At 37.2% G+C, this 12,848-nt stretch overlaps 1 protein-coding gene across 5 annotated transcripts in view; it reads left to right on the forward strand.

Annotated features, from left to right (window-relative positions):
- SPAG9 (sperm associated antigen 9) overlaps positions 1 to 12,848 on the forward strand; it is a 138,778-nt gene that overhangs the window by 63,002 nt on the left and 62,928 nt on the right. For 3 of the 5 annotated variants that reach the window (XM_025859231.2, XM_025859232.2, XM_073883724.1), the window contains 2 exons: positions 2,303 to 2,397; positions 7,723 to 7,873. In XM_025859231.2, coding sequence (XP_025715016.1) covers positions 2,303 to 2,397; positions 7,723 to 7,873 — 246 coding nt within the window. Of the gene's footprint in view, positions 1 to 2,302; positions 2,398 to 2,911; positions 3,269 to 7,722; positions 7,874 to 12,848 lie in introns of those variants that run through there. The other 2 variants (XM_073883722.1, XM_073883723.1) reach the window with 1 other exon arrangement.

Raw genomic sequence — 12,848 nt, forward strand, 5'->3', positions numbered from 1 at the left:
TTGAGTGCTTAAGGGAAACTTAGATTCTTTCATCTGAGCTAATCAATTGCGTATGATTACTATCCAGTATATAAGAATTCAACTTAGGTTTTCTAAAATCTTTTGAAAATTTAAGTTGATATCTATTTGGCCCAACCATCACTGTTATTTTAGTTTCATTTTTGTTTTTTTCCTTAAAGTTCTTCCTGCCTGATTCAAGAGGAAAACAGTTCATTATTTCTGACTGGCTGACACAAAGGCAAAAACTGTATTTCTGCAAATACGTTCTTTAAATGGGGGTAAAGAGAAAAATCTGTAAATTTAAAATAGAAGATATGTAAATTCAAAACTTTAAAGAATGCCTTCACATACCATATCCCTGTAAATCTACATTAATTTTTCTTAGCCTGATACAATTCTTTTTTTTTTTTTAAGATTTTATTTATTTATTTGACAGAGAGACACCGAGAGAGGGAACACAAGCAGGGGGAGTGGGAGAAGCAGGCTTACCGCAGAGCGGGGAGCCCGATGCGGGGTTTGATCCCAGGACCCTGGGATCATGACCTGAGCCGAAGGCAGACACCCAACGACTGAGCCACCCAGGCGCCCCTGCCTGATACAGTTCTTATTTAGACAGTTCTAATTGGGAAACAGACTGATTAATTCTTTTATAATGTTTGATTTGATAGAATTACTTGTCTTGATTCATGCATCAGTTCAGCTTTTTGTTTATTTGAAGTAAAGAACAATTTCAAAGAGATTTATGTATTTAATTTTTCTGCATATATGCCAAGTAAAATTTTCCCAACAAAAGTGTGCTTTTTAAAAATTTTATAAATTTGCTCAAAATCTTGTTTCTTTCAGTAGTTATGCTTTTAATATGCTGCAGTGCATATTTTCATGTTATGTTGAGATTGAAATCCATGTTCATACAGCTAAAGTTTAGAAACTTCCATAGCTGTTCCATGCCTTTTTAAGCATTCAAGGAACATTCACGTTTTAAGAATTCAAAGGATAGTCCCAAGAAAGTCATCAACCTTTTCTTGTCTACTTTTCAAATTTGCATTCTTTTAGATTGCTAACATACCTTTTCTTATTCCTTAAAATTTATTTTTTCTTATCATATCGTGTTAGTATCTAGCAAAGGCCTTTTGATTTTATGATTGAAATTTGTTGCATTTTACATGTTTTAATGCCCGATTTAGGTTCCTTAAAAGTGGAACTGTAGATTACCAGAAACTAAATAGGATTACAGAATTTCTTTTCAGTTTATATACTTGATATTCTTGACGTTTTTACTTCCATATTCAGCTTGTCCATTTTATGGCTCCTTATCCAAGATTTAAAATCAGAGCACTCTGATGGGGCACTTGGCTGGCTCAGTCTGTAGAGCATGGGACTCTTGGTCTCAGGGTTGTGAGTTTGAGCTCCATGTACTTAAAAATAAAATCTTAAAAAATAAAATCAAAGTGCTCTGATTTTTCATTTTATTTACTATTAGATGATTATATTAATGATACCAATAAATTAACAATCAAATGAAAGAGAAAATAGTCTAGCATTCTTTTTGTTTTTTAAGATTTTATTTATTTATTTGAGAGAGAGAGAGAGAGGTGCACCTGTGGGGGGCAGGGCAGAGGGAGAAGGAGAAGATTTCCTGCTGAGCAGGGAGCCTGACATGGGGCTCAATGCCAGGACCCTGAGATCATGACCTGAGCCAAAGGCAGACACGAACCGACTGAGCCACCCAGGCACCCCATATTTTAACATTCTTTTAATGAAATCTATAGGCACAAGAAATAAACATCTTGGTATTAAATTAAGTTACTTAATTAAATCGAAAGTGATATTTACTCTGAATCCTTTGTAAAATGGAAAAGATCACCACATCAGGGTATGGATTCTTCTCAAGTTTCATGTTAATTTCTTTTTTGTTTCCCATTTTAGTGAGCAGATTTCTCAAATGCCCTCTATTATTTTTATCAGTGGTCTTTTATCACCTCCTCCCCAATGCCTATATTCTAACTTGTGTTATTTATGTCAAAATTTTATCTTTTAATAGTGTCACATATTGTTAAAGTTTTTGCTATGCTAAGCAACATGTTGGCTACTTCTTTGGACACCAGCATCTTTAAATGTAAACATTTGCATATATTCCTTTGCCACCTAAAATTTTTTCATCCTTAATATTCTTTTCCATGGAACTGTGGGTAGTCTGATAAATATGAAATTTCTACAAAAATGTTTCCCTTGTTAAAACACTATGTTTTTATTTCAGATATTGGCCTTAAAATTTGCATATTTTTTTCTTTCTTCAAAATAGATGATCCATAATTATATGGAACACTTAGAAAGAACAAAACTTCATCAGCTCTCAGGGAGTGATCAACTAGAGTCCACAGCTCATAGTAGAATTAGGTAAGCTTTATTAAACATTTTGCCTTGAGAAAAATCAAAATAATCTGTTTCTGTTTCTCCCTGTTCTTTAATCCTGGAACAATAGTTAGGCTGATTCACAAAGCTCTCTCTCAAAAAGCATGGTTGGAATGCTACAGGAGAGAATAGCATAGAAAAATAGAAACAGCCCTCACTATTAAAAGGTAAATCGTGAGCCATGCCATCTAAGCAACGTATCGAGGTATTTTGATTGTTTTATAATACTTAATGGAGATTATACCAGGTTTAAAGTTTTCTGATTTGTAGGGGATGCTGAAAATTTTTCATTTCTCCTGTATAATTGGTTTAAAGTCCTTTTCGTTACCAAGAAGCATGTTTGAAAGGGTTAGACTTCTGTTTGCTGTAGAAGTGTGAATAAATTATGCAGATCTCCCAGCATTGTAGCCAATGAGCTAAGCCAGGACTCTTAGTGGAGAGCAAAGTAGTTAATAGGCTGGCTGTCGCTCTGGATCGCTGCATAAACGCGAGGAGCAGCAGCTCTATGGTTATGAGGTGGGGAGAGCAGGATGACGTCATCGCTTCGGAGCTGCTGCAGGATGGAGTGGAAAGCTGCTGCTGATGGCATTGTTTTTGTGGCAGCCGCTGAATGACAGATCCTCACTACAAAGATTCCCCTTTGGCCCCTGTGTAGGCCTCCTGGTTCCGGTATTTCACCATGCCAGCACAGCGCCATGAGTCCTGGATGCATGCTGCTGTTTGTGTTTGGCTTTGTTGGCGGGGCGGTGGTCATTAATTCTGCTATCTTAGTATCTCTCTCTGTTTTGCTGCTTGTGCACTTTTCTATTTCTACCGGTGTGCCAGCTCTGACGCAGAACCTACCAAGGATACTCAGGTACTCTAGTCTCTCTTAGAAGCCCCTGTTAGTTGGTTTTCTCAAATTTTTAGCTTCACAGGTCTGCTTTGTAACCATTTCTGTTGCAGATTGAAACAATGGAAAATGGCCTGAAGCTAGGATTTTCTCTTCTTATTTATAGTAATTTACAGGCTATCACCTAGGGATATGGCTTTGTCTTTGGAAACTACGGATTTAAGAAAAGGATTTTCATATTGTACTTATGCACAAGTACAGGATCAGTGTGGTCTTGTGTTAGGCAGAGTGTTCAAAGAATAAAGGGAGAGCAAGAGTAAAACACTGGGTCCAAGTTTATAAACCTCTGTGTTTAGCATCTGAGCATTTGGGGGTCAGTATCTTTTATGCTGAGATGTATAGTCGGGTAGACACAGGCTGTAGGTGTTTATTTTGTTCAGTTATCCTTTGACTGATGGACATTTAGGCATCATTTTTGCAATTTTTGATAACTTGCGGGAACTGACAATTTAAATATTTTCTTTCTAAAAAAAAAATATTTTAAAGTGAAAGGATTTAAACCTTTTAGAGCAAGGAATGCATTTTTCCCCTCATCATTTACACATCAAAGTTGTGAAAGCTTTACAAAGCCTATTCACTATTGTTTTGTCAGATGTTGCCCTTTCTTTGTAGACTTGGGTGACAAATATCCGTGCCTGCTTGTGGGGGCAGTCATTAATCTCGGGGGCTTTGCTGCTGCTCACTCTACTCACACCCTGTAAGAACCATCTTCAACATCTTAGATATTTATTTAAGGGTTGTGTGTCTTCTGTTTTCTAACTCCTCAAACTAAAGACATCTGATTTGTTCAGATTTCTGCATTGTGCGAGGTTTTAAAGGAAGGTTCATGGTGTCGAGCTTTTATTATTTAAATATTTACTTAAAATACTCAACTTGTGGATTTAGATAAATTAAGATGAATTAAATTAGTATATTCCCTCAAGGTGTTCTTTCTATTCATCAGTCGGATCGTGTTTAACATTAGTTTAAGGCCCAGAAGTTAAATTTCATCTGTGATCTAAAAATTATGTATATTTAGGCTTTTAGGAGATTAAAAAAACCTTAACTAAAGCAAATGTAAGATTAAAATAAGACGAATTTTAAAGGGCTGTCCTAGGTTTCAGCTCTGTTGGAGATGGCAGTGCTGGGCTGGGCCGCGCAGGGCCGTGCAGTGGGTAAGAGGCTTTGGAGCTGGGCTGCCTGGTTATAAATGTTCTGCCACATGGCAGCTGTAGGACCTCTGGCAAGTTGCTTAAAATCTCTGCGCCTGGGTTTCCTCCCCTGAGGTTCTTACCCCTCTGGGTAGTTTTAAAAATCAAGTGTGAGATTATTATTTTTTATTTAATCAGTTGCAAGATACTTAGTAAGCCAAACAAGTAAATAATTTGCGGTCACTTATATATGTGCTCCACTTTTAGCAGAACTGCTTTCCAGAACTGTACTTATTTTACTGATAAAATACCTTATGATTAAATTTGAAAAGTTCCTTGACACAAAAATTGCTGATCTAATGGAATAAAGATATCAAAGTCTTCAGTATTAAGATTAAATTGTCAAGAAATAGGTGGGTTCCAAGGAAAGTACATGGGCTTTGGAGTGCAACAGGTCTGACTTTGAGCCCCATCTCTGTGTATTACTAATGCTTAATGTCTCTGTGCATTACTTTTCTTAATCTGAAAACGGGAAAGAATCCCTATTTCCATGAGAGTGTAAACAAACCATCCTTTGTGCTTGCCACATGGTGAATGTTGAACAGTCTTTTTAAAATTTTATTAATGGTTATTTGTTTTAAATGTCTATAGAGCCAAGAAGCTGTTTCAAAACACAATTGGGAATTTATTTATACACAGGTTACATTTAAATAACCAACTAAAAAATGAATATATGGAAGGAACTAAGGCAGTTTTTAAAAGAATATAACAAGGATTCTGATAGTTGAAGATGGCTTTGTTTCTAAACAGTGGCCGCATAGTGAAACATATTGAAACCCCTGGGATTTAAACCTGTTACTTGATGTTTTTCCAAGTGTATCCCATTCTTTGGTTTCTTCTGTAAGTTTCACTGAAGCACTTAATATGTAGAGTACTAAACATGCATACCAACATAGTTTGGGACTTAAAATGTTCAACTTTTCAGGGTTTCTTTTAAAAGTAGGATTCTAACTGACTTGCATAATTACATGTGCTCTCTCCCCTCAACTCTCATGAAATTTATCAGTAAATAAGGAGAGACGACATGTATGTAGTATTATTGTTTTCCAGAGTTGAAACAGTGTGACCCAAAGCATCAGGAGCTTCTTGATAGTCTCTGAAGAAAAATGCCCTCCCTATGGAACAGATTGTAAATGATTAATAAAAGCAGTACAAAGAGGTGTGAATTCTACTAGTATTTTGGATTGTAGGCTTAGTTAACAGGAGTGGAAAAGTAAAACTTGGCACCATAGCAGACTCTTTCCTCCAGTAGTTTTATACTTTTTCTGTATTTGATATGTGTGAAAACGAATGTCTTCATATAGGAAGATAATTATGACTGGCCTGTGTTTTGATTTCTGTTAGCAGTGTGATGGATTTACATGAAATCTGTATTATCTTCTTGCTTGTCTTTGTTTTTTGGGTTAGAGAGCTTTCCATTAAGCTATCCTATTAAATTCACACCTTTTTGCTTAAGTTATTCAGATATGTTAAATAAATAAGCCACTTAGTACCTCTTAGACAATTAGATTATTGGTTCCCAAAATACCCCCCCCCCAAATTGAGGGATAAACATCAGGCAGCAACTTTTTATTTTGTCAAGTATGGATGTTAAAACAAAATTTGCTTTCTAATCATTGTCACCATCATTTGATGAAGGGATTTAAAATCAAAGGAGAAAAGATGTAGAAAAAGGTCCATCATTCTCAGGAAAGATATTACCCAATAAGGATATAATAAATAATGTCTGTTTTCACTATGGACTTAGGAAAACTTTATTGCTGAGCCAGCATTAGGGAATAAGTGGTCTAAACAGAATAGCTGAGTAGTTACTTTAGTCTTTGTCATTTGGTTGTTCTGGAAGCTCATAGAAACAAACTTAAATTTGTCATTAAAATCTAGCCTTTTATTGTGCTACCTACCTGCATTTGAATTTTCCCAGATCAAATAGGTAAAGTACCCAAGTGTAAAGAAATGGTGAATACTTAACTAATAGAGAAAAGTCCTGTTTTATTTCCTTGTGCATACACACCTTTAACCAAATGCAATCTCTCAATCCTTTTCCTTCAGCCAATCTTTAAGAAGTTCTGACAGTTTTACTGATCCTTTCTGATTGTAGTTAGGAGTGGAAGAGCATATCCTTTGTGTTAAGTGAGGGCTGATTTCAGGTGGCTTAAGTTTCTTGTTTTTTTAAAAATGAGCTTACAGAATAAAGGACTTACTTAGCAAAACTGAATATTTTCCCACTTTTATATATAACCTCAGTGGTTCTATTCTAATTTACATTCTGGCCAGTAGAGGTATGAGTTCCAGGAGGCTCCAAACCTTTAGTGTCTCTTTTCTTGCCGGTTTCTACTTTTTTGGGTTAATGACCCAGGACAACCTCTTCCTAGGCTGGTTTCCACCCTCCAGAAAGGCCTTTTTTATTTGTAATCTATGCATCACCAAAGGATATGTTTCTTATTGAAATTCTATTATTATTAAAATTGTAACTCTTGTTCATTGAAATTTCCCACAAAGCATTGGAAACTCTACAGTCTTTTATAGAATTTTTCAGCCTTGTTTGGAAAAACTGACAGTGGTTTTCTCACATATTATATGATTGAAAGGAACACGTAATATTGGTTATGTAGAAAAAGACAGCTTTCCTGCTATTAAGGATTAAAACTCTTCGAGTTCTTTTTACCACTTAATCAGTAGTCGTGATTTAGATTATACATAGATTTTCCATTAGGCAGAAGAGACGCACCCCGAAGAGCCTTGGGCAAATATCTAGGTATTGGTTTGAGAATTTGGGAAGTGTAGAAGCAAGGGTGGGATTCACTTACAAAGGAGGAGGTTGCCAGTTTCCCTAGGGCTAACGTAAGCTTGAGTGAAAATTTAGTAGCTTTTGTCGCTGTGAAACCAGACCAGAGACTGCTCCCCAGGCGAGGAATTCATCAGTCACTTATAAGATTTCTTTTACTACTTTTCTTAATTTCTTGGGGCTAATTTGAACTTCTGAGACTGTCCTTTTTCGTTGGTAAGTCTACTGTTTAGAACTTTTCTTAGTTAATTTCTTGGGGCTAATTTGAACTTCTGAGACTGTCCTTTTTCTTTGGTAAGTCTACTGTTTAGATAGGCAGATGGTATTTTTTAAGAGTGATTTTTCTAAAACAGAGACAGCCCGGGCTTATTACTTATGGTCATGGTGAATAGAAATTAAAAAGGAATGAATGAATGCTTAATTTTTTCTCCCCTCTTCAATAGAAAAGAACGTCCTATATCACTAGGGATTTTCCCATTACCTGCTGGAGATGGATTGCTTACGCCGGACACTCAGAAAGGCGGAGAGACCCCTGGATCAGAGCAATGGAAATTTCAGGAATTAAGTCAACCACGTTCTCATACTAGCCTGAAGGTAAGCTTCATTCTGCTGAAACCTTCAATTTACATTGTATATAAGCTTTCGTATTCAAATTGAAGTGCTGGATAGCTAAAACATAATAAAATGAAAGTTTGTATACATTTAATCTTGTAAAACTAATGCCTTTTATTTATATGTTTTTTTGCCTTTCTTTTAAATTGGAAATGAGCTCTTCTCAAAGTTAGATTTTTACTATTCTTTTTCAACTTATATAGGAAAACAAAGTCAAGCATTGTTATTTCTTGATTAGTATACTAATGATACTAATTACCAAAATTTCTATTTGATTTAGGCTGTTTTGATATTTATTTGATCATATAAATTTTGTAGTGAATGTAATGTTCTTTAGAATTGAAAATCATTGGTACCAGAAATCCTTGGTTCACTGTTGGAAGCTTCACAGTTTAGTAAGGCTTCGCTTTTTTTTTTTTTTAACATGATTTTTTCCTCAAACCTCTTCATAAAGCAATATCCAGAAGTGCATTGTGTTTAGCTAAAAAGGCCTGGTGTGGACACCTGGGTGGCTCAGTTGGTTAAGCGACTGCCTTCGGCTCAGGTCATGATCCTAGAGTCCCGGGATTGAGTCCCACATTGGGCTCCCTGCTCAGCAGGGAGTCTGCTTCTCCCTCTGACCCTCCCCCCTCTCATGTGCTCTCTCTCTCTCTCTCTTTCTCAAATAAATAAAATCTTTAAAAAAAAAAATTAAAAAAATAAATAAAAAGGCCTGGTGTTGGTTTTGACCAAGGACATACCATCAAATATAAGTATAGTTAATTATATACTCTAAGAGGGAAGATATACTAATAGTTAAAAAAATATTTAAAGTTGGGGCTCCAAGCTGGCTCAGTCAGAAGAGCATGCAACTCTTGATCTTGGGGATGTAAGTTTGAGCCCCTTGATGGGTGTAGAGATTACATACATACATACGTACATACATACATAAACAAACTTTAAAAAATTAAAATTATATTCTGTTTCTTATAAAGTTGAAATTTGTAAAGAGAATATTGATTATAAAAGAATCTTGTTATATTATAACATCTATCATAAAACAAATAGGCCACCTATAATGAATACAAATAAATTACATCTTATTTCCTTTTCTTGCTTTCTTTTTTTCCAAAGTACTTATTATGATCTAAATGCTTAAAAATAGCTCTTATACTTTTAAAATACTAAGTCATTTACTTAATTACTTTGTCTTTTTCTCTCCATTCAGAACATAAAAGTCCATGTGGTTTATTTACTGCTGTATCCCTAGCACTTAGAAAAGTGCCTAGCACATAGTGGCCACTCAGAACGTGTTTGTTGAATGAATTATTTGTTTCAGGTATTAGGAAGGCTTTTTTGGGATAGTATAAATGATCTGTCAGCTCTGCTAGGTAGATGCATTTAGAATCATTTCATTGACCTTTGAAATGTGCTCAAAACAGTAAGCAGTCAATAAATATTTTTGATAGCTTTTCAATCCCACTGAAAAGTATTTTTAACAGTAAAACTGACCTCACCTTTTCCCCTTCTCTTTTCCTTGTTGCTCAGTTTATTAGAAGCTAATCCTGTGGCTGCTCAATATCAATCCACAGTGGTGCCCGTAGGAAACTCTCTAATTCTTTACTCCTACTGCCACACTGGCTTTTTTTTAAAAACCTGCCTGTAGGTTTACTAGGTCTTCCAAAACAGCCATCCTTCAATTCACCTACTTACTGTGTCCCTTTCCCAAAACACAATTAAGTAGGAGGGATACTTTTAGTACATCAAAAATGTATACCATATGGTAACTGTATTTTAATTATATTCCAAAAAGGAACCTTAAAGAGAAGATTATTATAATTCTCTTGTTGTTTAATCCAGCAACATGCTGTGACAGAACTTTACCGAAAGTTATAAACTGATTAACAGATTATTAATGTGGACTTAAGCCAGAGAGGGTTTTTTTGTACCCTCCTTAGAGATACGAAGGCAAGTATTTCCCAGAGAGTTTCTAGAATAAAATCCTGTCTCTATACTCTGGACATGGAGCCACTAAATGAGATAAAGGCTCAACAAGTACAGATTTCTAGGAGTGGAGTGGAGTGGTACATTACAGAACAGCAAAAATCTGATTTTCAAAGTATGTCTAATAATTAAGACATACTTTATTATTACCTAGGCCCTTGTTATAAATCATAAATCAGACGTCTTTCTCTAACTTTGTGAAAGGCTAGGAGTTGGGTTTAAGAGTTCACTTATGGACCGTGTCCCTTGTACCCACTGGTTTTGGTGTCCGTGTGTGACAGGAAGTGGGCTAGGCTACCTCTGATTTAAAGTTTTCTACAACTTTGATTTCTCTGAGAACTTTGGGGATGACCTAGCTGTATTTAGGGCACAGTTGCCTTTGTTAGGATAAAACTGAAGGTGAAAATTATAAATATTAATTTTACTAGAACAGTTAAGTAAGGTTAAAGTGAGAATGTTCTGTGAGAAAACCATATGATGATGGTGTTATAACCAAGGAAACAGCTACAGGAAGCTTCGTGGCAGAAGAGTGGCAGTAAAGGGGATTTGCCAATGATTGTAATGTTATGGACCTTCTTTGTTGCTGTATTGCCAATTTCTCACTGTGAGAAGAGTTTTGGCCAATAAAGTATTATATCTTCAGGTACTGGAAAATCTTCTAGGAATGATACACCTAGAAAAATGTACAACTTGTCTTTAAAAAGAAGTGTTTGTACATATTATTCCTCCCTGTAGCATATTCTTGTGGGGGAGATCAACAAACAAGTAAACAAATAAATGAAGTAATAGATTTCAAGTATCCTGATGTACTGCTGTGTGTGTGTGAGAGAGAGAGAGAGAGAGAAAGAGAGTGAGAGAGAGAGTTTCAAAAAAGCAAGATAAGGGGCTAAAGAGTAAGGATGGAATGCTTACTTTAGGGTGGCAAAGGAAGGCCTCTTGGAAGAGGTCATTTGTACCCTGACACGAGGACGTACAGGTGCATGGAAAGGTCTAGAGATGATCAAATAGCATCTGTAAAGGCCCTGTGGCGGGGACAGACTGGAATGTTTGAGGAATGGTTGTTTTCACCCCTCTCCTTTGAGACTTTTAGTCTTAACTACTGTGCTGACATGCCTTTTGTCAGGGTTACCCTCTAAATATAATGGGAAATTCTCATTCCCACCCTACCTTGTAGCAGCATTTGACACATTTGAATGCTTTCTGCTTCTTGAAATGCTTTCTTTGTTTTGCTCCCAGGACACCCCATCCCCTTGTGGCTCCTGGACCTCTTCAGTTGTAGTTCCCCAGACCTTAAAGCTCAGCCCTCCTCTCTACATAATCTGTCTAGGTCAAGTTCTATGTCTGTAAATGCCCTCCATACATTGGTCACAAATTTGAATCTCCGACCCTGACACCTTTCCTGAATGCTGCGTTGCTGAATCCAATTGCTTTCTTATATAGTTTCCCCACATATATATTTATGTCCTGCTTAGGTTACCCCTAATAGAAATAACCTCCTTTGATGGCCAATCAGAATGCCACAGCTTACACAAAGCCTCATCTGACACCACATTGATGGCCCTCAGATCTAGTTTAGAGATCAGTAGAAAGCAGAGGAGTTTATATTGCACCATTAACAGAGATTTCTTACTGCAGGTGCTTCTAGAGAAATAGGTAAAAAGCAGGGCGCCTGGGTGGCTCAGTCATTGAGTGTCTGCCTTTGGCTCAGGTCATGATCCCAGGGTTCTGGGACTGAACCCCTCGGGCTCCCTGATCGGCGGGAAGCCTACTTCTCCCTCTCACACTTCCCCTGCTTGTGTTCCCTCTCTCGCTGTGTCTCTCTAATAAATAAATAAAATCTTGGAAAAAAAAAAAAAAAACGCTTTCTTTAAAAAAAAAAAGAATAGGTAAAAAGCAACTTGTGTTGAATCACTCAAGCTGTTCTGTCAAAAATGTATTATAAAAGTGCTAAAGCTGGGAATGAGCAAAAAACTTTAAGGTAGCATTGTTCATCCAACTGAATTATATTCACAAATAAGCCACAAAGAAAAAAGGAATTGGAGAGGAAAAGGCCAAGAATAACCCGAGACAGTCCTGAAGAACAGTAACAGAAACTTGCCTACTAGATATTAAGGCTTACTGTAAAGCTGTAATTATTTACATGTTGAAGTATTGCATTATCTGCCCTTCCTCTTTCCTTTCTGCACAATTCAGTCCTAAAGCTGGTCGCTAGAGCAAAGCAAGGTTAAGCATCCAGAGGGTGAAGTGGGGTGGGGATGGGGCAGGTATATAACCTGAGCAAGGTTAGGAGTATATACATCTAGGGATAGCCTGGTGTAGAGAGTCAGGGCCCCAGCAGTGTGAAGGACGTCCATGCAAAGGGGCAGCCTGGTTTTGGGGTGTCAGATCTTAATCAGGGTGTTGGGGGCCTCCCCAAGAAAAGGCACTCCAGGCATAGGGTGTGGGGGCCTGAGCAGGTGAGGAGGGCAGCATCCACATGGGAATGGGGGGCAACCTGGAATGGAGAAGGAGAAGATGTCCAGGGAAAGAAGAGCATTGGCTATAAGTGGCAGAGAGAAGAGAGACCGTAAAATAAAAGACCGTGGCACCAGATGTTCAAAGGACAAGAGAACTTGAGAATGGAAGTGGTTGTTAGCAGGGTCAGCTAGTATGGATAAGTCAAGAAGGATGAGCATTGAATTTGTCAATTTGTAGGTATAGGTTTGCACAGTTGAGTTGCAGGGCCAGTAGCAGGAGTGAATGTGGCTCGTGAAAGGAAGATCAAGAACAGGACTCAAGACAGGCGGTTGTAATGGGAGGAGGGAAGAGGGTAACAAGTCAGCAGAGTGGTGGGAAAGGTACTCTTAGAATGGGAGACACTGGGTTGTTGTGTGCTTAGAAGAGTACAGTAGAAAGAGAAATTGAAAACGGGAGTGAAGGAAGATCATTGATACATCAGAGTCATAGAGGAAGGGCAGGGAGGCAGGGACTAGAT

This window comes from Callorhinus ursinus, unplaced genomic scaffold (assembly GCF_003265705.2).
Source record: "Callorhinus ursinus isolate GAN/ISIS: 27379988/994484 unplaced genomic scaffold, GSC_fseal_2.0 scaffold52, whole genome shotgun sequence".
Classification (NCBI taxonomy): Eukaryota; Metazoa; Chordata; class Mammalia; order Carnivora; family Otariidae; genus Callorhinus; species Callorhinus ursinus.